The sequence below is a fragment of the Prunus mume genome, linkage group LG2 (genome assembly GCF_029339155.1).
Source record: "Prunus mume cultivar Tortuosa linkage group LG2, ASM2933915v1, whole genome shotgun sequence".
NCBI classification, from domain to species: domain Eukaryota; kingdom Viridiplantae; phylum Streptophyta; class Magnoliopsida; order Rosales; family Rosaceae; genus Prunus; species Prunus mume.
In genome coordinates this window covers 35,623,558-35,651,501 of record NC_142699.1, presented here as the reverse complement: position 1 = coordinate 35,651,501, position 27,944 = coordinate 35,623,558, and the positions used below count along the sequence as shown (strand labels likewise).

The window sequence follows — 27,944 nt, the reverse complement described above, 5'->3', positions numbered from 1 at the left end:
CTGTGTAAAGAGAAATGAGTGGGATAAATATTCCAAATAAAACAAAATGAGATTGATATTTCTATAAAGATCTAAGAGAGAAACATGGAGGGTACATTAATAGATCGGCTGCAGACTTCTCCTCAGAACTGTTTTTCCTTATACATAAAATTTATTTTGACATCAATGAGATTATTGATCCTAGAAATTTTAAAAAAGTAACATTATTGGTCACAACATTATTGATCCTATATATCAACTGTAAGTTTTGATGCAGTATTTGCCTGTAGGGGAAAAAAGGATCTTGTTTGTTTTGTGGGAGTTTTGTCCTGAGAGTTTCAGAGTTTAGCTCTCTGAAGTTCTAACTTGGCAATAGTACCCAAGTGGACTTCATCTGGACCATCTGCTATTCTCAGTGTTCTTGCCGTGGCCCAAAGATGAGCCAGACAAGTGTCGGACGACAAGCCAGCAGCGCCATGCACTTGCATTGCCATGTCAAGCACCATCAGCGCCATGTTTGGGGCTGCTACCTTTGCCATTGCTAAAGTTCCTCGGGCCTTTTTGTTTCCAAGTCTATCAAGTTGATCAGCTGCCTCCAGAACCAACAATCTGGTTTTCTCTAGCTCTATTCGACACTGCAACACAAAAAGCCGATTTAGAAAAGAGTCCAACATTATTGCAGTAAGAGATGAATCTGAAGATATGCAAGGAAGATTCAACTCAGATCACTTCTTAAATCATTTGAACAGCTGGAAAGCCTGGAGTTCTTAATCATCTGGGTTGCATAATCAGTCTCTGTTTATAAATTTATAGAAACATAAGTTTCTCAATTATGCTTTTGAAGGGTGTAAAATTATCATACCTTCGCAATATCTGAACGAAATGAGCCCTGTTCAGCAATCAACTTCCCGAAAACTTTTCTACTAAGAGCCCTTTGAGCCATTATCTGCATGCCACGCTCAGCAGCTCCCATCAGTCTCATGCAATGGTGCAACCTTCCTGGGCCTAGTCTACCCTGCAGAAATTAAGTTTGCTTTAATAACTAAAGCAAACTGAGGATAACTGCACAGTGAACCTAGGATATGTCCAGTCACAAAACCAACAAGAGCTCACCAACAAACTAATTAAGTCCTTTCGACCAAGTAAAAAAAACTAATTAAGTCCTCAAAAAAATAAGAATCATCTCTTAATTTGCAGGAAGAAATCTCAGAAATGAAGATATTTCATTTTGCGTTATAGGCCAGCCTGCGGTGATACACACATACTACAAGCTTCTAACAGGACATTGGAGATGATCAAAGTCCTTAATCATGCAAGTTGCCAAATCAAATTGTTGATTTACCTCAGAAAGCTTGAATTTTTAAGGTTAGAAATTTCAAATATCATTTGGTGAGGTTGAGAATATAGTACTCAACGGATATCAAAATTGCAATATGTTACTCAGAAAGCAGTGAACAATACCTGTGCAATCTCAAACCCACGTCCTTCTCCTAGTAGAATATTCTTTGCTGGGACACATACATTCTCAAATAGTACTTCTGCATGCCCATGAGGTGCATCATCAAAGCCAAAAACTGTAAGTGGTCTCTTTATGTGTACACCTGGAGTTTGGATATCCACTAAGATCATAGATTGCTGCTTATGCATGGCAGCATTGAAGTCGGTTTTTCCCTACATAGTATTCAGATAAACTTCATTAATTATATAAACAATGAACTGAACAATTAATTAAATGGCATACAAGAAGAACTAACCATGACTATAAGAAGTCTGCACCTCGGATCCATAGCGCCACTTGTCCACCATTTTATTCCGTTGATTATGTACGAATCTCCTTGTCTGTACATGAAGTTCAGAGGCAATCATAAATATGTATCCAACAGAAACTTCAAGAAAATGGCATATAACGCATCCAGTGATTGCAAATATTTGTGGAAGAAGCTTGGATGAAAATATTGAGATTTGAGATACATTTCCTATATAATTTCATTGAAAGCTGTTGTTTTTAAAATCAATGATTTTGAAAAAGAGGACACTGCCATAAATACAGATGCTGCATAAACTCACCTTTTAATAGAACACTCAATATTGGTTGCATCAGAGGATGCAACTCTAGGTTCCGTCATTGCGAATCCTGACCTGATTTTTCCCTCAAGCAAAGGAACAAGCCATTCAAGTAGCTGCTCTTTGTTCCCATACCGCAACAATACCTGAAGTAAGGGGTTCAGTGTACAACCAGATCAATAAACCACGCAAAACGACAGACATATTTTACAGAAAAGTAACTAAACAAAAACCATTGCACTATTTAAACATATGTTCATCTTGCATATCATTAGGATCAAGAGATGCTTCTCCAGATAAGGAAGCCATTTGGTTGTAACACTGGTTGATCATTCATAAGCAGTTGGTAATGTAAAAACTTTCCTACCTCCATATTTCCCGTGTCAGGTGCACCACAATTGAACACTTGTGGAGCCCAAACAGAACGACCCATGATCTCACAAAGATATCCATATTCGAGGTTTGAAAGACCTGCGCCCAATAAGCGATCGTAGGTATTCTCTGATAGAAGATGATTGCTTCCATCAAAAATCAATTTTCTGGCCCTGGCAGCACTATCAAACTTCACACAAGTACAAAGGCAGAAGCCAATTATGTCCGTTGGAAAAAAAAAATTATGTTGCATATTCCAAACTAGGAAAAGTAAACATCAGACACATACAGGTATCCATAAGTTCCATAGGCCTTCTTTCTTTGCTAGCTCCTTTAACCTCTCCTCCTCTGGATGGACTGTCCAACGTGAGGTAGACTCAGCAAGTTTGTAGAATTCCTTTTCGATGGGATATATGTGATCTTCCAGGAACTTTAACAACCTGTTTCTCAATTCCAAAACCCTTTTACCGGGGACAAACTTCCCTCCCCCTTTTGAAAATACTTGATCTTCACTTTCGTGTCCAGATCTTTTGAAGTAGTCTTGAGAAACAAAAGCACCTTAGGCAACAGTTTGGTATATCAATAATCTTGCAAGTAATTATTGTTGAAAACTGAGAGAAATTTTTTTTGATCCATGTGCAAAAACATGTAATTCAAGGTCAACAAAATTTTCAGATGGCATAACTACCTGATGGAGGATGCTTGGGAAGCACAGATTCTCGTCTAATAAATTCCCATGCAAAGTCTATAATGAAATTAGCTCTTTCCCCTGCATGCTGGGCACTCTCTCCTCCTGAAGCATTACCCTGCATTGTAATGGTCAATTATCACTTAACTCCATATACAACGTCCCTGTAACTTGATTGCACAACATCCCATGGGAAAAGGGTTTGCACTAAACTGAACATTCAATTTTAAACTATTGCTCCAGAAGATACCATGATCCATCTACTATATATTCCTGCATAAATTGATGCTCCGCGAAATAAAGAAAAGGCAATATAGAACTTCCACTCCGAAGATGGCCATGGCTTTCCCTGCAATGCAACATTTCCAGCGTAAGTCTGTCAGTGAACAGAAGTTTTCAAAAACAAAATAAACCACCCACAATAACCATGTACGGGACCATCAGGTGGACAACATTCATGACAATCAGTTATATAAACCGATTTTGAACACCTGAACTTAAACACTACTAATTAACTTATAAGGGCCAAAAGTTCATTATGTAGGTTTATCAACCATGGGAAAATATCAGTATTAACACCATCTATTCTTAATGTCTTTGACAACCACCTATGTATCAACAGTACATGACGACAAAATGAGCCCACACTACACTGTTCATCCAATGTTAATGTACTGTTGGCTTACAGATGAAGAGCAGTATTCTGCCACATACTGTGCCTGAGACGGAATCCCTTCTGGAACCCCGGTCTGTTCCAAACCTTCACCATGTTCAACCCCAAGGTCCACGTTGTAAGGCTGCAAAGGAATGAAATTAGTAATCAAAGTGAGAAATCCCAGGATAATACAATTATCTAGACTATCTCCAAGGCAAAGAGTTGAGTTTGAAAATAGGCAAGTACCAAAGAGCTGTACGCAACATCACACATTTGGTTTCCCAAAGTAGACAATTCCCAGTCAAGAATGCCAATGACTCGATCCTGCACATTAAGAGTTTTGCATCAGACATGCACTCAGATTTTTAAGCTGTATATTCTAAACTTCAACGATACTACGATCCATCCAAAGTATAGCATGATAAAAGGAAGAGAGAGAGAAAGAGAGAGACACGTAAGTTTGTATTTTGTTATTGAACATAAATTTTGACGACTGAAATGCATCATCCTCAAAAGATTTTAGAGTCCAGAACAGAAGTAGATTGATCGAAAAGTTCTCTAACACACACAAGCATGGATATTATCTCCATGTAAGCACTCAATATGGACTCTTGGAGTACCAACCTCAATAGGATGAAACACAAGATTATCAATGCGAAAGTCCCCATGAACTAAGCCTGCTGCAGCTCCTGAAGAATCTTCAAGAGGAATGTGCTGCTGTAACCAATCAATCAGCTCAAACATCTTTGGATTCCTCTTGGGCTTGCCCTCACCAGTTGAGGCAATATATTGCTTTGCCCACCTCTCTACCTAAGAATAGCATAGGAGTCATAAGCCCCACCAAGTTATAAGAAAAATAGTTTTGATCAATAGCTTTTCAAGCTCATTTTAGGCTCAGATACACGCATATTAAGTTTTCAACTGGTACCCTTTACCCCTTTCCACATACTGAGTAAATTCGTATATGATTTAGCAACCAATATTTATATGCACCTGCCGTTTACAATAGTTGTCACGGCGCCCATATTTTCCTAGACCAATGGTATCAACATCAGCAGAATGTAGGGATGCTAAAGCTTTTGCAGTTGCTTGGTAAAGTGCCCTCCTCTTCTCAGGTGCTACACCCTAATCAAACAGAGAAAAAAACATAAAACAACCAAGAAGCGAGTTATTTACCACCGGAAAATCGACAGACCGTGCTGAAGGAAGAAAAATTTAAATCGATTAAAAAACAAGCAAAGCACCACTAAAGCTATAATGCCAATCCAATATGCACATCAATGATAGTTGACAAAGGAAATTGGTACCGGTAGCTTGGGGTCGAGAAAAATGCGTCCTTCCAAAAACTCCATGATGTAAAAGGGTGTTCCAATCACGCTTGGGTCGGTACACAAACAGAACACCTTAGGAACCGGAACCAGTGTATGAGTACCCAATGCCTGAAGAACCTGTGGCCAATAAGAGAAAAAAAAAATCATTTTTTTTTCTTTTTTTGCAGCTAAGCAGAGTATCTTATCTACAATCTTTATTTTTTGATTAAGTTTTGACAAAAAAATGCAAAAAATACTGTCTTTTTGCTGCTCTTTCTAAGCAATCAAATAACATAGCAGATCGAATTGTGAGTAAAAGAAAAACAAAAGAAGAGATGGAGGTATTAACCTGGAACTCCCTCTCGACGGCATGAGCAGACGGGAGCAACTTCCCCGCAGGCTTCTTTCTCAAAACGTAGCGTTTCAGCGAAGCCCCCGAACCCACCTCCAGCTTATACGTCGGATTCGATTGCCCATGCCCAAACTAATCATTCCACACACAACCCAAATATCAAAATCCAAAAACGCACACATACACACATACATGTACTTGTATAGACAGAGAAAGCGAGAACCTTCGAGATTGTGAAATTAGAGGGAGAGGGAGGAAAGCCAGTGACGTTAGCGGAGGCGTAGGAAAGCAAGGCCTTGAGGTCGAAGTCGAGAGCTTTTCGATCCATTTCGATATTTTCAATAGGTTTATCAAACAAAAAAAGAAAGAAAAGAAAAAAGATGAAAACTTTTTCAATTAAATTAAATTGGTTTTGGTGTTCTTGTTCGTGTAGCAGCTTGTGGTGTTTCTGGGCGAGATAAGAGTTGAGCAGCTGAACGATTCTTAAACGCCTGACTCAGTCTCCTCCCTCAGTGTCATTTGCCTCGTTAAAAACAATCAAAATTAAACCGAGGATGAGGGGAACGGAGTGCACGCTCTCGAGTGCGGAATTCACACCTACTCGCAGGTTTTCCGGGTCATCCTGCACGTGCGTCGCGTGTGTGGGTTTCCCGGGCCTGTTGGATTTTAGTGGGCAATATTGGCGGATAGGGAAAAAACGTGTGGCAAAAAGAGGATACGTGGATATGAATACTTTGGAAGGGACAACTTTTCGACAGACGGCTGTCGACGCAATCTCATTTCATTTTATGTCTCTTTTAAGTTTTAACATCATAGTTATGCTTCTGATTGAGAAATTTCATTCCTCTTTCTTAAGAAACACTCTCATGCAACGAGAACAAATTTTTTTTGCTATCTTCTGCGAATAACATAACGACATGTGTATTGGCTTTTCCACCTGTCAATATGTTATTGAATATCAAAACAATCTATACCAGATTCAAGAATTTGTTGTTGTTGCTAATTTAGGCTATTGCTTATACTAAAAAAAATTTCTTATCTTTGATGTCTGTTTTTGTGTGTGGATAAAATTGATATTGGGTAAACGTTTCTCACACACATGTTAGGATATTATAGGAGTTTGAACCTAAGATCATTGATGCCTTTCTCACTAGCCTTTTTAAGTTTCTTATCTTTAAAGTCATTTTTGAAGTCTAATTTAGTAGTTTTTTTAGCACAAGCAATATTTGAGAAGTATGAAATCAAATTTAGGATCTTATGTGCATGGTCAAGCCTTTTTATTACTCTCAGATTCTTTTAAGCGCTTAGGTTTAGGTTTAAAATCTCAAATTTCGACTCTAAGGGGCTATCCTATACTTGAAATAATTTTCTTAACGCTGAAGCTAATATCTATCGAACAATTTATCTAATGACATTTAGCTTCCACTTTACTGGAGAAGCTATTGAGTTTAAATCTTATGGACAAAAGGTTTTTTTTTTTTATGCTTTTGAAAACAATAAATAAAATTACAACGAGAATCCCTAAGTTTTATGAAGAAAAGTTTGGTGTGGCGTTTAATAAGAGAATAAAAATCCAAAACAACGTCATTTAAGAGACAGACACAAAATCAGCACAGTAAACATCAATAGAATAGTAAAGATACAAAAGCGATGTGACAGATTACTATTGTATGACGTTTGAGGATGATAGGTATTGTTTGTATTTTATAGATTCAGAGAAGATGCGTGATACGTTTCTTCTTTCTTTTGTGACGTTTAAACAAGATATCTTTATTTTTATTTTTATTTTTTATACAAGGGGAGGCGGGAATTGAACTTATTAGGACATCAAATGTAGGAGTAATTGCTCTTAGCCACTTGAACTACTAGCCCCTTGTTGTTATCTTCAATTTAATAAATGAATTCCGTGCAGATATTGAATACCAAAAGCATCAACTTATTTAATTTAAAACATGAAGTTCAACAGACTCAACAAACATCAATGAAACATCCTAAACCAAACGAGGAGAAATTAAAACATGGTTCTGTTCTGTCCACAGCAGTTGGACAGGCTCGACAACATCAGAAATTCAAATGCAACGCACAATAAGCAGGAACAAGCAGACAGCTTCTTTTATTGACATGTAATCATAGAGTTCAATGCTGCTCATCAACAGACAGCGGGATCGACTTCACCTGAAAGATGATCAAAATGGCAGAGGTCGCATAATTCCTTCAATGACATTGATCTACCAAATCATTCCAATCAACTCTCTCTATCTAAACTCAAGAGTGGAATGTAAAAGGACCAGCACTAATCAGAAAAAAAAGTAGGTGAGCAAATTGGCTTTAAGAAAATTATATTTCTGCCCTGCTAATATTGTACAAATAGATGAAACTTTTTCCTCAAGAAAACAACAGAATCATTTAATCACCAACAAACCAAGTGCAAAACAAAATTGAACTATGACATGTTTTAGCTTTGTGATTCGTGAGGTAACTATGCCTCTTAGAGAACTAGACTTATCCTCGGGGCACATGCAAACTTTTATTAACTGTTGAAGGATGGTCATAGCAAGGCTTTCCTGCTCTAATAGAATGTAAATTGAATTTATGGATCATCATATGAAATCCATGGAATGCAAGTCCCATTTTGTGTACGAGTAATACTGGGAAGGATAACATTACTAACCAGATTTCGGTACTTGAGAATGTAAAACATATCCAGATATCGCCTTGTCTCTCGCCTCTCAAGCTTAGACACATGCTTCCAGAAGCCATAAACCCCAGCTAAATTGAGCAGCCTCTCAGAATATATCTTCCAAGTGTACCTAGAGAATTGAGCTTGAAATTAGTTACAATGAGGTTGACAAAGATTGTCTTTTTGAAAGCATGCCAGAAATGCAACCTTTCATAAATTCGTTTGAGGCCCGCTTCAGATATCTTTTCCCAGTAGCCAGGATGCTTCTGGCACTGATCAAAGAAGTCAATCAGAAGTGCAGCCACTTGATCTTGATGATAGGGATCAATATGGAACCCGGAGATACCATGCTCAATGATCTCAGCAGGACCACCATGACATGTTGCAAAAGTAGGAAGGCCACAAGTCATGGCTTCCACAACGGTGAGGCCGAAAGCTTCATAAAAAGCAGGCTGCAACAGATAAAAGGATAGGTAAAACATGGAATTCTAATACACAACAAACCATCATATAGCTACACCTCATACCTGCACAAAGACACCTTTTGTGTCTGCAATGTAGCGGTATAGCTCACCATTACGGGCACGGTTCATTTGGGCTGCAATCCACCGAAACTGGCCACTCAAGTTGTATTTCTTAACGAGATCATGCATCTTTTCAATCTCTGCGACCTCTTCTCTATCCCTAGAGTTCTTGACGTCTATGTAACCACCAACCACAACAAGATTTACCAGTTCTCTTAGCTTGGTTCTCTTGCCATAACACTCAACAAGGCCAGTTAAGTTTTTCACTCTATCAAGTCTTGCCATGGAAAAGACAATAGGCTTTGATCGGTCACTCAAGATTCCACTGCATCACCATGAAGAAGTATCTAAACAATTTCTAAGGAAAATGAAGGGATGTAACACAAGTACATATAAATGTGTGTGCGTGTGTTTGTGTGTCTACATATATAATTCCAAGTGCCATTTAAAACTACTTAAACACTAAAGATACTCACATATGCTCCTCATTCTGCTCAGCCCCATATAAGAGTTCTTCAATCGAGCCATGTAGAGCAGTAAGTCTTCTTTCCTTTTCAGAATATGGAAAATATATACACATATCTGCTCCTGGGGAGACGATATTAAACTTGGGATCAAAAACATCAATCCCATGAACAACTCGATACAGCCCAGGAAGTGTGAAAGCTGTGTGGCTCTCATACTGTCCAACATTATTCTTGCTGAGATAAAGAAGAATATTAAACTTTAAAACGATAAGCAAAACATACTAGAATCAAGACAGAAGAATAAAGGACCAATTTTGCAAAATGTAGCAGTCCACTTAGTTGTTACAGACAAGAATTTGAACTTGCTAATCATAAATATAACTTACATATTATACTACTACATTACAAATGCAACTGCAGGTAGTGGAACAAATTGAGATATTATTTTTTTTGGAAAATGTAATAGATAGTCAATTCATGTTCCAAAAAACTAGAGAAGAAATCTTACCTTCCTGCAATCTCTTGGTATGTGCTGGTGATTATGAAATCAGCATTGTTCATTGCAATAAGATCAGCAGTGAATTGACTAGAAAAATGGTACTTGTCCTCATGTTTTTTCCAATATATATCAGAATCTGGGTACTTTGTTTTCTCCAATGCATGAGCAATATTGCACTACAAGGAGAATTCCATTTTGAAAAATTAAAATCAATATATGACCCCTGTTATTTCACTGATAATTTGTGTTGTATCTGAAATAATAGATTGAAAAATTACAGTTCACCTGAGAGATTCCAAGCTTATTAGATAACAGAGTTGCAACAAGATTTCCATCACTGTAGTTTCCAATGATCAGATCTGGAACACCCTGCAACTCAGCAGCTATTTCATTTGAGGCATCCTAAACATGGCCACAGCAAGAGAAAGGATTAATTATGTTAATATAACCCACAAACACGGGTAATAAAAACCCAAAAGCATGTATGATAAAGTTTGATTATTCAAGCAATGGACCAAGGGCAGAAAAGAAATAAAGGAAGATTAAACAGGAGCACAAAAAGTAACCCTATGCTTTTGACTGCGTAATCGTTACCTCTGCAAAGGTCTCCAAGTACGGCCACACATCAAACCTTGAAATCCATTTCCGCAGAATTCCATTCTCAGTTCTGAAAGGTACCCGCAAGATATGTGTGTGTTCTGTGCCACTGATTCTTTCCAATCTTTGGTTGCATGTTGTCCCTTTTGCATCAGGTATCAGTCGGGTAACCTTAAACCAGAGAAGAAGTGATATAAACTGACACGTTATGTCAACTAATATCACAAGAACTTTCAGTTGAGCAAACTTACAATCAGAATTTTTGGAATTACATCCAGTCCTTGGTTTTGTATTCTAAGAAGCATCTCATTCTCCAGGGCACGTACTTGATCCAGTATATAAACAACCTGACATCAGTAAGAAAAGATATAACTTTTTCATGGTTTCAGGAGAAAACAATTCGTAAACTACTAAATCTATTAATATTCTATCAGATAAACAGCTAAATGGAAGAAAGGATCAAACACCAACAAATGGACATGAAATAGTGAAAAGTAAGCAATACCTGCCCACCAGTGTCAGGCAAACCCAAAACATTTGCTTGGCCAAAGTAGCCATGTGGAGACACAATAACAACATTGAACACCATAGGAATCCTTCCAAGAAAAGTTTCCAGTGTAGATGGATCAGGAGCCTGAAGAATTTCCAAAAGAAGATGAACCATCTCTGATACCCGTTGTGCTGTGTCACCCCACCCTCTCTCAAATCCCATTCCTTGTAAGCTGCACTCAGTGTAAAGAAGATTAAAGGGTATTATCTAAAGCAAACAAATCATCCTGCTAAAGCAGTGGAGATCAAAGTATTTTAAAATAGATGGGTTGCTTACTCAAATTCAAAGTCAAAATATGGTGTAGTTGCCGGTAACTTAGAAAGATATTCCTCTGCCTTTGCTAAAGCAGACTGAAGTCTGGGTATGCTCTGAATCCTATCATTTAGCATCATTGCCTGCACAAGATTATAGACCTAATATGTGAGGATTTCAAAACCTTATTTTCATATAACTGCATATACAAATTTAGGCAAGGATTTACTAGGAACCTAAGGTTGAAAAATAGCTTACACTAAATTTGTATGTGAAGAGAAGCCCAGCAAAATAAACTAATGGGCCAGAAAATCATAAAGATAACTACAAAAGTGGAATGCTCAATCAGTAAAACCCATAGCTTAATAAAACTTACATGTCCATCATGTTTGTGTGTACGAAGGAAATCGAGAAGAGGCTCCAAACTTTCTTTGTTACGGAACATAATTGAAGATAAGTGACGGTTAAGGAACTGAACCCCATTTCCAATTGATGATGAGCGGGTTGGTCGAGGGAATGTTGCATTAAATGGCTCCAAATCAAGTTCAAGCACATATTTGTCATTGCACCTAGGACAATCATTTCAAATTGAGATTGCATTCGCGGATAATGAAATTGAAAGACCAAATAAAACCTGATTTGTTTTTTTGAAAAGGTAACAATATAAAACCTGGTTTGTCCTTACAATGTAATGCGTAATGCTAAACCAGATAAGAAAGCACAGAGATTCAGCATCAATTACAAAATTCATTAACAAAGATTTACACATGAGATCCCTTACTCTCCATCCAGAAGTTCTTCCTTGAACCGGAGATATTCTGCAACACTCAAAAGATCCACACTGAGCTCATACACATTAACACGAACATATTCCCATACACCAGGTCTTGGACGAAGTGCAAGAGCCACGAAAGGAGTTTGAACAATTGCTTCCTAAAATGACAAACAAAGAATGAAAAAAAAAAAAAAAGAACAACATAGAAAACTTTCACGCATGTTTGTCATTTATAAAGTATTTGGACATCTCATGAAACACATAAGAGAACATTTCTTTGCTTGGTTTTAGGTATATACTAATAAAAGCTAATATAGTCAATGGATTAAAAAATAATGTGCATTGAAACAAAGCAATCATTATCATGATCAATTTAAACTACCATTTTATGTGAAAAATTCATTATCTGTGTATTTGGTTGTACAGAAAAATGAGGGAAGGTCAAAGATATATGCTGAATCACATTCAATGTCATCTGTTCCTGAAATCAAAAGTTCACCTCAACAGAGTTTACAAGCCATGCAGAATGAAAGATTTGTGTTTTCTTGGGTCTCGAATAATGAAAAATTGGAACTTTAAATTATACACAAAGGGGACATTGAATGTGATTCAGCATATATCTTTACTTGTCATTTTCTAAGCAAACAAACATGTACTACTTCAGAGACATCCTAAAATTTCGTTATCTAAACTGTATAAACAAATAATAAACAATAAGCTGCTCTAAAAAACATAACATCCTCATTTCAAACTCAATGTGAAACACAAAGGGGACATGCAGAAACTAATAACCGCATAATTAATATATCTGCACACAAGAAAGTGTAGGAAATTAACCTGCGCAGACTGTAAGACTATACTGAAGGGGCTATCCTTGAGCTTCTGCATTCCTTCATCCTCTGCAATCACGTTTTCTAGCTCGTTTATCATTTGATGAGGTTGCAGTATCCCATTTCCTCGATCAACATACCTTCCAACATAACAAAATCACAAATTTCTAAAAACCCACATCAAATTTGTATTTTTTTCTTAATTTCGAAAAGAACCCTCCATTTGAAATACAGTGAGAGAGAGAGAGAGAGAGAGAGAGAGACCTAGAGAGAAGAGAAACAAGTTCATTGCGGTGAGCAGCGAGGGTGTCTTCAATGCTCTTCCTCATGGTTGAAGCTGGAAGGGAGACAGAGAAAGTAGAAACTGGAGGTGAAGGTGAAGGTGAAGGCGAGGAGAGGAGGGACACATAAAGCATATAAATAGCCAAACGGAAATTGCAGAAACCGAGAGAGGAGAAAGGAGACAAAAACGGCCATTGTTTTGGTCTGATCACAGAGAGAGAAAGAGAGTGACGGTTATAAGTGTGAAGGGCACTTGGAGGTGTTTCAGCGGCGCCAGCCTCTGTAAAGGCCTGAGACTCCTGACTCTTCTTCCCTCGCTATTTGAAATTCTAACGGAAAATTTTCAGATTTTCATATCCAGGCGGAGATCTCTAGGACCCTAAACTGGGCTTCATTGAGCCTATAAAAAAAGTGGGCTTTGAGCTAGATTGATTTGCAAGTATGCCCAACCCAGTAATGTCTCTATGGCCTATTTTAAGAGTATTTCTAAGTCGAGCATTTTTCTGGCCATAAGCACTTGTGTCATGCTGATTTGCAAAAGGCATTTGGCCCAGCGTAAAATGATCTTAACTTGTAAATCAACAATCTCAAGTTCGAATACCACTGTGTGGCACTCAGTAGTGTTTGTGAAGAAACCCCTTTTAATTTAGACTATCGCTTATATTAAAAAAATAAAAAAGATGATGCTGATTTGGGCAGTGGATGGCAAGAATTTGAATTTGCGTGGACCAGGTCCTGAGGAAATTCTCTGGTGTCCTTATTTTTCCAGGAAAACAAAAAAGAAACAGCTACTACCTTAGCACTAGATTAATTTGTACATGCGTTTGTGCTAAATTTTTAAGGCGGCAAAATTATACGGTGGTATAGCGATTACAGAATATTTTGGATCAATATATTCGAATGCACACACTAAGCAGCAACAAGCAAACTGCTTCTTTGGCACCTATGATATGATTCTTCAATGCTGCTCATCAACAGCCAGCGAGATGGACTTCACCTGAAACAGGATCAGAATCATGGTCAGAAGCCGAAAAGTGATCTACCGAGCCACTAATCAGGAAAATGTAGAAGCCGAAAAGATATTTTAGCTTCTTGCTTGCGGTAACCTTTTTCTTTTTCTAAATAGAATGTAAAACCGACTTACAGATTACAGGGAGTCTACTGTGTCATACAGGGAAGGATAAGACTACTGACCAGGTTTCGGTATGTGAGAATGTAAAACATCTCCAGATATCGCCGCGTCTCTCGTCTCTCAAGCTTAGACACATGCTTCCAGAATCCATAAACCCCAGCTAAATTGAGTAGCCTCTCAGAATATATCTTCCAAGTGTACCTAGACAATTCAGCATGAAATTAGTTACCCTGAGGTTGACAAAAATTGTCTTTTTTAATAGTTTGCCAGAACAAACGAAACCTTTCAAAAATTCGTTTAAGCCCGGTTTCAGATATCCTTTCCCAATAGCCAGGATCCTCCTGGCACTGGTCAAAGAAGTCAACCAGAAGTGCAGCCACTTGATCAGGGTGATAGGGATCAATATGGAACCCGGAAATACCATGCTCAATGATCTCAGCAGGGCCACCATGACAAGTTGCAAAAGTAGGAAGGCCACAACTCATGGCTTCCACAACGGTGAGGCCAAAAGCTTCATAAAAAGCAGGCTGCAACAGATAAGAGAACAGGTTAAAACCCGGAAAATAAATACCATAACAAACCATCATATATCTATACCACATACCTGCACAAAGACACCTTTTGTGTCTGCAACGTAGCGGTACAGCTCACCATTACGAGCATGGTTCATTTGGGTCACTATCCATCGAAACTGGCCACTCAAATTGTATTTCTTAATGAGGCCATGCATCTTTTCAATCTCTGCCATTTCTTCTCTATCCCTGCAGTTCTTGACATCTATGTAACCACCAACCACAACAAGGTTTACCAGTTCTCTTAGCTTGGTGCTCTTAGCATAAAACTCAACAAGTCCAGTTAAATTTTTCACTCTGTCAAGTCTTGCCATGGAAAAGACAATACGCTTTGATCGATCACTCAAGATCCCACTGCATCACCATTGAAGAAGTATCAGACAAATTGTGCAAAGGAAATGAAGTACATGTCAGTTCCGTCACAAATAGTTATATATCACTTAAAATAGGCTAAATTTTTTTGAAAAATGTTTGTTTTCTCCCCTACTTAAACACTAAAGATACTCACATATGCTCCTCATTCTGCTCAGCCCCATATAAGAGTTCTTCAATCGAGCCATGTAGAGCAGTAAGTCTTCTTTCCTTTTCAGAATATGGAAAATATATACACATATCTGCTCCTGGGGAGATGATATTAAACTTGGGATCAAAAACATCAATCCCATGAACAACTCGATACAGCCCAGGTAGAGTGAAAGCTGTGTGGCTCTCATACTGTCCAACATTATTCTTGCTGAGATAAAGAAGAACATTAAGCTTTAAAACGATAAGCAAAACATACTAGAATCCAGACAGAAGAATAAAGGACCACATTTTGCAAAATGTAGCAGTCCACTTAGTTGTTACAGACAAGAATTTGAACTTGCTAATCATAAATATAACTTACATATTATACTACTACATTACAAATGCAACTGCAGGTAGTGGAACAAATTGAGATATTATTTCTTGTGGAAAATGTAATAGATATTCAAATCATGTTCCAAAAAACTAGAGAAGAAGTCTAACCTTCCTGCAATCTCCTGGTATGTGCTGGTGATTATGAAATCAGCATTGTTCATTGCAATAAGATCAGCAGTGAATTGACTAGAAAAATGGTACTTGTCCTCGTGTTTTTTCCAATATATATCAGAATCTGGGTGCTTTGTTTTCTCCAATGCATGAGCAATATTGCACTTCATTGAGAATCCCATTTCGAAACATTAAAATCAATATATTCCCCCATGTCATTTCACCAATATTTTATGTTGTATCAGAAATAATAGGATGAAAAAAAATAGAGTTCACCTGTGTAATTCCTAGTTTATAAGATAACAGAGTTGCAACAAGATTTCCATCACTGTAGTTTCCAATGATCAGATCTGGAACACCTTGCAACACAGCTGCAATTTCATTCGAGGCATCCTGAAAATAGCCACAGTAAGAGAAAGGAGCTATTGTGTCATATTACTGATAAGCAAAGTTATTAAAATCCATAAGCATGCATGGTACAGATTGATCATTCAAGCAATTGAAAAGGGACAACGAAAAATAAAGGGGAAGAGAAACAGGATTTAAAAATAAATAAAAACCTATGCTTTTGATTGCTTACCTCTGCGAAGGTCTCCAAGTAAGGCCACACATCAAACCTTGAAAGCCATTTCCGCAGAATTCGATTCTCAGTCCTGAAAGGTACCCGTAAGATGTGTGTGTGTTCTGTACTACTGACTCTTTCCAATCTTTGGTTGCATGTTGTCCCTTTTGCATCAGGTATTAGTCGGGTAACCTTAAACCACAAGAATTAATATAAAACGACACCTTATCCAACTAATACTGCATAAACTTTTAGTTAGGCAGACTTACAATCAGAATCTTTGGTATCACACCCAGTCCTTGATTTTGTATTCTAAGAAGCATCTCATTCTCCAGGGCGCGCACTTGATCCAGTATATAAACAACCTGATATCAGTTAAAAATATATAACTTTTTCATGGTTTTAGGAGAAAAAGCTATGAAAGGAAGGATCAAAAACAAACAAATGGACATGAGATAGGGAAAAGTAAGCAAGACCTGCCCGCCTGTATCAGGCAAACCCAAGACATTTGCTTGGCCAAAGTAGCCATGTGGAGACACAATGACAACATTGAACACCATAGGAATCCTCCCAAGAAAAGTTTCCAGGGTAGAGGGATCAGGAGCCTGAAGAATTTCCAAGAGCAGATGCACCATCTCTGACACCCGCTGTGCTGTGTCACCCCACCCTCTCTCAAACCCCATGCCTTGCAAGCTACATTTAGTGTGAAAAGGGTTAAAGCTATGTTGCATCGACACTTCAAAGGTAATATCCAAAGGAATCAAATCATTCCTCAAAAGTAGTGGCAATCAAAATATTTAAAATATAGATGAGTTTCTTACTCAAACTGAAATTCAGAATATGGTGTAGTTGGAGGAAACTTAGAAAGATACTCCTCTGCCTTTGCTAAAGCAGACTGAAGTCTCGATATGCTATGAATCCGATTGTTTAGCATCATTGCCTGCACAAGATTTCACAACTAATATCATTCAGTCAAAAGGCACCTCTATCAGGATTTCAAAACTTTGTTTTGATATTAATTCATGCATGGCTTTAGGAAAGGAAAATACTAAGAACCTAAGGTTGACAAGTAGGCTACACTCAATTTAAATGCAAGCAAAGAAAAGTCCAGTAAAATAAATTAATGGGCCAAAAAATCATGATGATAACTGACAATGTGTAATGCTCATTCATTAAAACTCATAGATTTTCAAATTTCAAACTTACATGACCATCATGTTTGTGCGTACGAAGGAAATCCAGAAGAGGCTCCAAACTTTCTTTTTTACTGAACATAATTGAGGATAAGTGACGGTTAAGGTATTGAACCCCATTTCCAATTGATGATGACCGGGTTGGTCGAGGGAATGCTGCATTAAATGGCTCGAAATCAAGTTCAAGCACATAGTTGTCATTGCACCTAGGAAAATCATTTCAAATTCAGATTGTACTTGTGGATAAAGCATTTGAAAGAGCAAGTAAAAACTGTTTAGTCGGTCGACACTATTTAATGCTACACCAGGTAGGAAAGTGCAGAGATTCAGCATAAATTACAAATTTCAGTAACAAAGATTTACATATGAGATCCCTTACTCTCCATCTATAAGTTCTTCCTTGAACTTAAGATATTCTGCAACAGTCAAATGATCCACACTGAGTTCATACACATTGACTCGAACATATTCCCAAACACCAGGTCTTGGACGAAATGCAAGAGCAACGAAAGGAGGTAGAACAATTGCTTCCTAAATGAAAAATAAAGAAGGAATCAGAAAACCAGAACTACAAAGACCACTTCGACCCATGTTAGCTATTCACTGAGTATTTGGACATTGCATGAAAGACATAAGAGAGCACTTCTTTGCTTGGTACGCTAAACAGAAACATCAATGTGATGACCACTTTAAAATACCAACAAAGTGCCTTTTCCATATCACTTACGGCAAAAAATAAAGAAGCTTACAAATCAAAAACCCAATAAACATGTTATACTGCATTGCAAATACATTATGTCACTTAAAACATCATAGCAGCATGACTACCTCTGTCCAATTGACTGCAAAACGGCCCCTTACCTCACCAGCACAAACTTCTTGCATAAAGCATCTAAAAATTAGGGAAACTAAAATATATGTGCTGAATCCCATTGATTGTCATCAGTGTCTGAAATCAAAATTTCACCTCAACCAAGGTTACGAGCCATGCACAATGAAGATTTTGTTGACTATTTGACTCAATAATGCACCTACAACCTTGAAATTTGGTTGATTGGTTGCTTTCGGCTGTTCATCTTGGTATTTGGTTGATTGGCAGACAAATTGCATGGGAATGCATTTATTATGGGCAGCTTTATATTGAGCCGTGGGCACATTAATTATTGGACTTTGATTAATTAATTGGTTTGACTTGATTAGCAGCCCACCCATTGGATCCTTTGAATTGCCACTCATCCTTCGGCTTTAAAAGGGGAAGTAGCCCAGCAGATGGAGAGAGCCGCACCAAAAACTCTGAGAGAGAGAGAGAGAGAGAGAGAAGAGAGAGAGGAAAAATAATAGTTGGGCAGCAAAACAATTTGTGGCTGCCGTTGGTTATTTTTCCCTTTCTTCAAATTGTACTTAATTTGTATTCCCTTTATATTCTTGAGTGTGTGAGCTTGGGTATATTTGGGGCTTGGTTTCTGAGTGTTAAAGATTATTGTATTCTCTTATTTGATTATAGTGGATTATTCCGTCGTCTCTAAACTGAATGTAGGCATTGCCGAACTAGTATAAATTTTGGTGTTCTTGTTGGTGTTGTTTTATTCTTTTTATCTCTTGTCATTGTTGTTATTTATTTTTCACTCACAGTTGGTTGATGCTTCCGTACAACAGATTTTTGCTTTCTTAGGTTGCACATAATGGAAACTTGGAACTTTATATCGTAACGTTTAAATTGTCATCTTCTAAGAAAACAAATAACTTCCTCTTATGAACTGGACAAAGAAATCCCAAAAACATAACATTCTCATTTCAAGCACAATAACATAACTAATATATTTGTACACCAAAAATGGAAAAATAAATAATAAAAAGACAATAGCACAAGTGTGTGTAGCAAAATTGACTGACCTGGGCAGACTGTAAGACTTTGCTGAAGGGGCTATCCTTGAGCTTCTGCAATCCTTCATCCTCTTGAATCACTTTTTCCAGCTCGTCTATGATTTGATAAGATTGTAGTATCCCCTTTCCTCGGTCAACAAACCTTTCAACACAACAACATCTCTAATTTGTCAAAAACCCACATCTACTTTTTAAATATATTTTCAAAACGAACTCTCCATTTGAAAAACCGAGAGAGAGAGACCTGGAGAGAAGAGAAACAAGTTCATTGCAGTGAGCAGCGAGCGTGTTCTGAATCCACTTTTTCATGGTGGAAGTTCCTCAGTCCTCACACACACCACCAGAGAGAGAGAGAGAGAGAGAGAGAGAGAAAGGTAGCAAAGCAGATAGAGAAAATATTACAGTGAGTCATACAAAAGAGGAGGAAGAAAAAGCAGATGAAGGTGAAGATGCCCTTCAACATAAATATATGAAGGGACAAAAAAGAAACGGTAGAAGATGAGAGAGGAGGGATGGAGACAAAAATAGCCGTCAGCCATTGTTTGCTCTGATCAGATTCAGAGAGAGCGAGAGAGAGACGGTGAATCGGTTCGGTTGGGTGATAAATGTGAAGGCGTGTTCGTCCAGAGTCAACACTCTTCCCTCGCTTTTTGAAATCCAAACGGTGGGATTGGAATTTATCGATAAAAGTATTGCCCCACATTAATTGGGCCTTGTAAGGGCTCGGAGACGGATCGGTTTGCAAGTAGGCCTAATACCACGATTTTAACGGATTTTTTTTTTTGACGGATATGATGTTGGTTGCAATGTAGACCACTCAATTTTGGTCACGGGATAATGTGAGTCACTTTGATTTGTACTAGTAAAGTAGAATTTGATCATAATTTCGAAGGGAAACTAAACGATATTATATTATGTTCAGGGATTAAGGTATGGAATGATTTGTATAACGAAATTATGAAAGTTCATAAACCTAATCGTTGCGGAATCTAATTCACCTAGGTTGGTGCGGAATCTAATTCACCTGGGTCGAGGGACTCACTGATTGCCATTCTTTCTGCCTAACTAGCTTTTTTATTTTTTAAAAAAGGTTCTGTTTAGGGTTTAGATTATATTTCTTTATTATGGCCGTCAAAGACTAGAACAATAAATCCAATTGCCAATGATTATGTACCTATACGGAAAAGAAAAGCAAAGAAGATGCTTGCGTGTCACCAAATTAACAGGCTCCTTTATTTAGTTATATTTATAGTGTTCTTATTGGTAGACTTGTCAACATGCATATATACACACACACACACACAAGTGAATTAACTTGATTCACCAAATATTTCTAGAAATATTTAAAAAGCTAATGTTTAATTAAAGGTATTATAAATAAAGAAATAACAAACGCAAGTATCATTTCGAAAGGTGAAGAGATATTATCCTACTTATTATAATATAGAAACACAGATCTGTTCATCATTTATCTCACACTCAATCTAATATCATAACTGCAAAAACAAAAACGCACAAGATACAGGAGAACAAGAATCAATCCTCTTTTTGACTGACTCCTGGAGTACTGAATCAAATTATTACTGACTCATGGAAATCTTCTTTTTTCCTGATTTTTTCAATGGCATAAGAAGAAAGCATGTATATCATCAGACCCGATCTCTTGGACTCGAGGTCCAAGAGATTTGTGGTCACTCACCATTGAATGTAATTCAACGGTTCACTCACTCTTGCACTCATTTTAAAAACTTTTTTGAACCATTGGATTAATATCCGACGGTGGGTCACCATAATCTCTTGGACCGTTGTGATCCAACAGTTCGGGATTGTGTATATTATATACTAAATTCAGAAGCGCACTATGGAGAGAGAATTCTAATTTTATTTTATTTTAATCAAAGAATTATAACTAATTAATTAAGCAAGTCCTATATAACATATAACATATTCTGTGGTGGCCAATAATTAAGGATGGAGTATTATTATAAGCTTGTGTGAGTAATGAGACTACTATATATAATGAGGTTTGGCCCCGAGGAATTCAAATCAAAGCAAAACTTGTAATCAGTTTTAAGTTGTAGTTAACATGGGGAATCAAGTTTCCTCTTCTCCTGCTCCTACACCTTCTCACTATTATCAAGGAGATCGATATGGAGCCCCAGTGGTGGCGACCAATATGGAGAATCACGGAGCTCCACAAAAGCTGCAAAGGCCTTACAGTAACTCTGTCATCAGCTCCGACGAGGCAGTACGAATCCATGACCACTACGTCTCCAACATGGAGAATCACGGAGCTCCACAGAAGCAGCAAAGACCTTACAATAACCATGTCATCAACTCTGACGAGGCTGTGCGGAAGTATGGTGGGATATGTGTCACAGAAAAATATGATACGAGTTCTACTCGTACCAATAAACCAACCCCAGTCATCAATCGTAATAGGCGTTCTTATTAGTTAATCATATGATCATGAATGCTTTTGTACTGAAACCAATGTCCTGGCTTCTATTGATCCGTTTGCTATAAGCTAAATCTTCCTACAGCTTTAGATATAAAGCTGTTTAATTATTACTAAGGGAAGCATGCAGCTTATCAACTATATGGGATCAATATAGTATATAGACATCTTTCTAATTATGATCAGTCCTTTTGTTTTGGTATGTACTCTCCACATCTTTCTAATTATGCCCTACTTTGTAATATTACATAACACAACTCCATCGCGTGTATTTTAAGGTTTTACTCTCTCTCTCTCTCCCTCTCTCTCATGAATTAATTCGACTTGCATGCATGATTGGGAAACTGAAGATGATCTAAGTCATCATCAGCAGTTTGATTAAAGGTTAAATTGTTGAAAGAGACATAATCAATAAAATAAACAGTTTAAATTGTTGAAATACAATACAAATGAGCTCTACAAAAATACTCCTCAAATAAGTTTATTTGAGAGATTTGTCACATGTAGCTCTCAATTTGGGTATTTTTTAAAGAGATAATATATGAAATAGATGGTTTGAATTGTTCAAATACAATATATTTAAAGAGATAATATATGAGATTTGTCACATATAGCTCTCAAAGAATTCATCATATGCAGCTCTCAAGAACGAAACGAAACTAGATAAACTATAATATTGATTCCTATCATTCTCTTCAAGAAGAAATATCTTCACCTCCCACAATTTGTGCGTATTCCTATTTTTCATTAGTGTGTTCTGTACCAACAATATCCATGGGTCCACCTACCACAAAATTCTTAGCACCAAAGAATCTTCTATATAATAATCAAAATTAAATTTAATAGGGCAAGCTGCTATTTTTTGAGTTTGTTTATACAAATTAAATGGTATAGGGTTTATCTATATTACTAGTTCTAATAATGAATATATAACTAAATATCTCTACTTTTTTTTATCTATATATACACACACGCTGACACTCATAGGAGTTCAAACTTTGAGACTACTAGTGTATAAGTCAGTGCTATTTTTCCTTAGGATAGGTCCTGTTGATAAATATTATATTATATTAAGGGATTAGGAAATGATTCATATGAACTGTGAAAGTTCATAAACCTAATCGGTGTGGAATCTGATTCAACAGGGTCCAGGGTCTCACTAATTCCATCCTTTCTGCCTAAGCTTTAAAATAAAATAAAAAAGTCATTTTTAGGGTAGATTATATTATTTTATATTTTATTTCTTAAGTATCCCTGTGCGTTAGATTGGATAGAGACCGACTCAATTATTAACATATGGCTCGCTAATCCTACATGCAGGAACTAACGGAATAATTAAGGGATTAAGTTAGCAATGTGATCAATAGATACCATACGACACATAAATTTTAACTTAAAGTTGTTTTTTTAATAAAATTTTAAAAGAGAATAAATGATAGTGGGGTTCATGACTAAAAAATATTGAAATAATATTTGACATCAAGTTAATTTTTTTTGGACATGTTATTTTTTGTCATATGTCTTTCGACCTTTAAATTCATGTAAGATTTGACCACTTGATTGGAGCAACTTTAACTTTCAATTTTTGCCATTTTATGTCAATGTAGTAATTTGACATATCGATTGAAGATGCTCTAAGAACATAATAAAGGACACTGTAGTTGCTACGCTATGATTTAGTTCTAAATATCAACAATAAGAACAACAAAAATTGTGACAATAAAAATTCCAAAGTAGTCAAAAGTGAAGAGGAACTTATACGTACAATTATTGAGCTTTTCTTTTATCTTCCTTCCTGAAATTTGAACCAAGAAGAAGGAAAGTTTCTAAATCCTCGTGACAATGGTCAAAGTGAACTTGTACAAAGTTAGGCAGGGAATTAATACCTTCCCCATTTCCCCTAAGGAACGTTCTTCTCCCTTTTTTGTGCATGTGTCTTTGTCTGCCTCGAACTCCTTTAGTAATTGCGACAACAAACCCGTATTAGGTTGATTACTGTTAATTTGACACACAAAAAAAAAAAGCCATTTTGTTCCCAATTAAGGACTCGAGCATTATTGAACGCAAGGTTGTGGCGGGATTGGGAGACAGTACTGGCCGGCTTTGGTAACTTTTTCTGTTGCAAATGCTTTCTCCACTACGTGGAATTATTATTAAGGCAATGTTATATGAACAAGAATATCTTATCCTACCAAGAAGATATCAAGCAAAGGCCTTGCCTACCATGAGATAGGCCAGAAATGTTTTGTTACGTAAACTTGCCATCGTAAGCATATATATGCCACACTATTTTTTTCTTCTTTCTAAAATGAAGATCTTCTAAGAATCCCAATATTATTCATGTTATTGTAAAGACATAGACAAAGTTAGTAAATCAGATACATATATATATTAAGTTTGCCATGACCAAATGGCCATCAGATCATCAGCTACTATGTTGGCTTCCCGATAAACATGTCTTACGTACTTAGGATTTATCCACATACCCTTGTTATCCATTGGATATGTATATATCATTGTTTTTTCTTTGATGGTGGCGGTTGGGATCTAAAACAAATTGGTCATATGGTCCACAGTCGGTGCAAAGGATAAATTGTCCAAGAAGGGTCCAGGGTATTATGAGATGCTCATGTGCTTGAGTGATTGAATCGAATAAATTTTTTTTTTTTTCAATAGAATCTAATGCATATATATCCAAAAAACTCTCCACTAGGAGGGGAAGAAAATAATACAAGACATCCTGTTATTCCTACCATTGTATTGTCTTTGTGGTAGATAATATGTAACGCGTGGCTGAACCTTTTTCCGAACTGCTTACTACTTACCCAAATCCTTTGAAGGTTCATTTTTTATGGAGGCACTGCGGACGAAGAACCCTCATCATATGCAGTGACGGACCCAGGATCCGAACTCCGTAGGGTCATAGTGTAAATGTTCGAAAGAAATTTTAAAAATGGGTTATTTTTCTTATCTATTTTTTCTCTTCCAAATTTTATTCCTTTATTAGAAAAATATACTTTGAATGATTTCAATTTGTCATTTTTTTATGTATGTTTTTGAGTGTTTCAATTCATAAAACAGGTTAAAAAGATTTTTTAAAAAACAGTGTTATAAACTAAATAGATTGAGATTGAGAAACTGAAATATTGAGAGAATTGAAAGGGAGAGAAATCCTAGTTAGGGAGTTTTATTGATTGATCGATCATTACAATGAAGATGAGGCCTACCTTTATAGAAGGGAGAAACGTGCTCATCAGGTATTGTACAGGAAATGTGGGCTCCACATGCATGTATTTACAACAAACAGTTAATGTTGGAGAATGGAGGATACGGAAGGGTTTTAATTTTAATTTTTGCCAAAACGACGCTTGCCAGTGTTTAAAAAAAGAAGCTTGTTGCTTCTTCTTCCTCTTGCAGCTTCCTCCCTCTTCCTCTCAGGCAAAACATCAAACACTTGGAGGGCAATCCAAGGGGTCACACAGCCAGCTCAAGTGGACCTCCAAGCCTATTTCCATGGCTTCCATAGGGTCGTTTGACCCAGTGACTGTGGGTCCGTCCCTGATCATATGGACAGCATGTTTCAGCCATAGTAGAAAGTATAAAACTACTTAACTAAAACTCCACCCTTTTTATATGAAAGGTCCTAGGTTCAATTGCTCCACCAATGTAGTGATTTGGAGCATTTGTTCCTTTATGAAAGGTCCTGGGTTCGAGTTATAGCATTCATGTAATATGTGTGAGTTTAGTATGTTATCGTCTTTCTCAATAAGAAAGGTCCTTAACATTTAATTAGAAAAATAGAAGAATATAAGAAGTCTACATGTTTGGGAATGTTTTAGTAGGAAGTGTTTTTATTTCACACATTTGTTAGTTAGAAACACACTTTTTTAAGAAGTTCTGAAAAATACAGACTATGAAAGCAATGTTTAGTTATTTCTATCAACTACTATTAATAGAGAATATCAAGCGATTTTACAAACAGGCCCTATGGTATGGCCAAGTAACAAGTACTTTTTCTTATTTTATGAAAAAGGGAAGCATCAAAAGAAAATCACAAGATCGATCCTGATTGATCAGAAAGCCCACTTGTGAGCTTCTGTGACTCTCAGTCCTATATAATGCTGCTTGGCTCTTAACCTTTGTTTCAGTACGGCAAGGCACTCCTAGGTAGCTCTAGCTTCCCTTGATCAATTAGTTCTACTTCAATTCTCAGCTTTTAATTAAGTTAGCATAGCTATTTATCAAGGCTTTAAGACCATGAGAGAGGAGAAAGTGTTTTATCATAGCAGGTCAGCGAACATTGTATCAGAACGCCACACCATAATAGAAGACTGCCATTGCGTGCGTTATGATCATGTCCACCCTGCAGAAGAAATTTCATACTTCCCAGCCCCTGCCATGAGAGACGAGTACCATGGCGGCTGGCCCACCAAGACTGTCACCATAAGGCCTCTTCCTCCTCCTCAACAGGTACAATATTATCCATACCCCAACATGGATCAAAATCATGTTCCTCCTCCTCATCATCAGATCAGAAGGCCTGTAAAGACGGTGGAAGTTCCAGCTCAGAAGCCTCATCAGATAAAGGGCGGCGTTCTTACTAGCACTGAGGCAGCAAAGATCTACAAGGGAGTGTTAATTACTGAATATGGTACCAAGAAATATCCTCGACCAAATTGCCGTTAATTTTCTTGGTACACAAGAAAAATAGTCAGCCTTTTCTTCCTCCCTCCCAGTGATCCTTTTAATTACTAGATATACCCTATATCTGCGCAGCGTGTATCTTTTTCTTTTTCTTTTTTTCTTTGTTTCGATTTCCAATGGACATGACTTCCGGGGCTATCCATCAAGGATTGACCCTGTGAAAGTTGCCGCCGATCAATATGCCAGCGAGTTGTCCTGTAGAATTGGATTGATTATCCTGATCAGCTTGTAATTAATATAGTATGTACGTACCTACATACATATTTCGTACATGATAATATGTGTGTATCTCCAGCTTTTGCTGTGTGCACGTATTCTCGATCTGTATATCTCTCTTTCGTTTTAATATTTACATAATCTATTGTACAATTCAGGATTTAGGATAGCCTATAGTCTTTATATACTAAGCTATAGCTTATTTTCTGCACATAAATGTATATGTTCAGCTTGTAATTATATGTAGAAATCACTTCTTATGTTATAAAAAATATTCTTATTTTCTGTGCCAAAATGAGATTTGATCGTAATTTCAGGAAGTATTGCGGTAAAATAAGTCTAGATTTAAAGCTACACCTCTACATACTTTCTCTTGTTTGGTAATTATGTAACCACTTTTTACAGAAATTTATTTTTTTATTTTTAATAAAAAGAAAAGAGGAGAAGAAAACAACTTCCTTGCAATATCAAAGAGATTTGATTCATGTAATTAAGAAAAGAAATTAACAAAGAAAAAAAGAGTTGGAAGTAGAAAGCGAAAAGGTCAGCGTTGGTGTTGGTCTGATGCACTATACTGACCAGTGTTTTCAAAGGCATGCTTTCCCATGCGGCGGAGTGAGGCGAGAAATATGACAAAAAATAACGTATCAAAAAAAAAAAAAAGCAGATAATGATGACTGCTCAACTATACGATGACTAGTCAACTATCAAGAACACAAACCTAGAAAATAACCAAACTGCAAACCGAAAAATTGTTCACCCAGAAACCCACCACTGGGAAAAATGGAGGTCATCAACCGACCAGACAATCCACTAAGCAAAGAAGATTCTTACAAAGGCACACAAGCAAACTTAAGAAATCTTAGATCTATTTAGGAAGATAACCTATACCTCATTTGTGCAATCTTCTTCTCCAACTTAGCAAAGCTAGCAGTTTAGTCCTTCATGGCAATGACAACTCTTTCTTCAGCTCTTTCATCCCTGTTAATATGAAAATTGTATTGTCATTTCCTAGACTCTAGCATAAGTTGGGAATTAGTGTGTGAATATGTTTTACTGGAAGTTTTGGCGCAACACATTCAATTCCGGTTTTTCGAAGCATGCCTTGATCGATATGAAGAACTTGATGATTTCAGGTAAATCATGACATAATCGTGCATTCGTTATAGGATTCCTAGTTGGAGTTATTTTCACTCAATTATTTTTATGTTAATCTTATTTTTAATAGGATTATAGATTTTATCTCTTGAGATTACTTTATTAGTTGGACTCTATTTTGATTTAAGTTAAAATAGTATTTTTCATCTTTGACTTGAAAAGCACATTTTATTAATGG

The 27,944-nt window shown here is 36.9% G+C and overlaps 3 protein-coding genes across 4 annotated transcripts; all 3 read right to left on the bottom strand.

Moving 5' to 3' along the window:
* Positions 1 to 30: 30 nt before the first annotated feature.
* Positions 31 to 6,004, bottom strand: IBR3 (acyl-CoA dehydrogenase-like protein). Of its 2 annotated transcripts, none has more exons than XM_089044894.1 (16): positions 5,644 to 6,004; positions 5,418 to 5,552; positions 5,066 to 5,206; positions 4,752 to 4,883; positions 4,383 to 4,568; positions 4,005 to 4,082; positions 3,790 to 3,900; positions 3,354 to 3,452; positions 3,104 to 3,221; positions 2,705 to 2,973; positions 2,411 to 2,605; positions 2,047 to 2,189; positions 1,734 to 1,818; positions 1,441 to 1,650; positions 842 to 994; positions 31 to 614 (listed from the first exon to the last, which is right to left on the bottom strand). In XM_089044894.1, exons 1-16 carry the CDS (start codon positions 5,746 to 5,748, stop codon positions 318 to 320), a joined length of 2,457 nt encoding a protein of 818 aa, XP_088901020.1. In that variant the 5' UTR covers positions 5,749 to 6,004; the 3' UTR covers positions 31 to 317. The 2 variants fall into 2 exon arrangements, with proteins under 2 accessions (XP_088901020.1, XP_088901021.1); XM_089044895.1 differs by having other exon boundaries at positions 2,705 to 2,955.
* Positions 6,005 to 7,402: 1,398 nt separating this feature from the next.
* Positions 7,403 to 13,338, bottom strand: LOC103343570 (sucrose synthase 2-like). Its single transcript, XM_089046199.1, has 15 exons — positions 12,859 to 13,338; positions 12,602 to 12,734; positions 11,771 to 11,922; positions 11,366 to 11,558; positions 11,014 to 11,132; positions 10,693 to 10,909; positions 10,439 to 10,534; positions 10,185 to 10,358; positions 9,876 to 9,992; positions 9,600 to 9,766; positions 9,101 to 9,325; positions 8,628 to 8,949; positions 8,308 to 8,552; positions 8,092 to 8,230; positions 7,403 to 7,595 (listed from the first exon to the last, which is right to left on the bottom strand). The coding sequence occupies exons 1-15, from the start codon at positions 13,008 to 13,010 to the stop codon at positions 7,557 to 7,559; spliced, it is 2,490 nt and encodes an 829-aa protein (XP_088902325.1). The 5' UTR covers positions 13,011 to 13,338; the 3' UTR covers positions 7,403 to 7,556.
* Positions 13,339 to 13,566: 228 nt separating this feature from the next.
* Positions 13,567 to 19,851, bottom strand: LOC103344298 (sucrose synthase 2-like). The gene is made up of 15 exons (XM_089046817.1): positions 19,475 to 19,851; positions 19,240 to 19,372; positions 17,726 to 17,877; positions 17,360 to 17,552; positions 16,975 to 17,093; positions 16,630 to 16,846; positions 16,423 to 16,518; positions 16,172 to 16,345; positions 15,868 to 15,984; positions 15,589 to 15,755; positions 15,089 to 15,313; positions 14,613 to 14,934; positions 14,291 to 14,535; positions 14,071 to 14,209; positions 13,567 to 13,873 (listed from the first exon to the last, which is right to left on the bottom strand). The coding sequence occupies exons 1-15, from the start codon at positions 19,537 to 19,539 to the stop codon at positions 13,835 to 13,837; spliced, it is 2,403 nt and encodes an 800-aa protein (XP_088902943.1). The 5' UTR covers positions 19,540 to 19,851; the 3' UTR covers positions 13,567 to 13,834.
* Between the last annotated feature and the right edge of the window lie 8,093 nt (positions 19,852 to 27,944).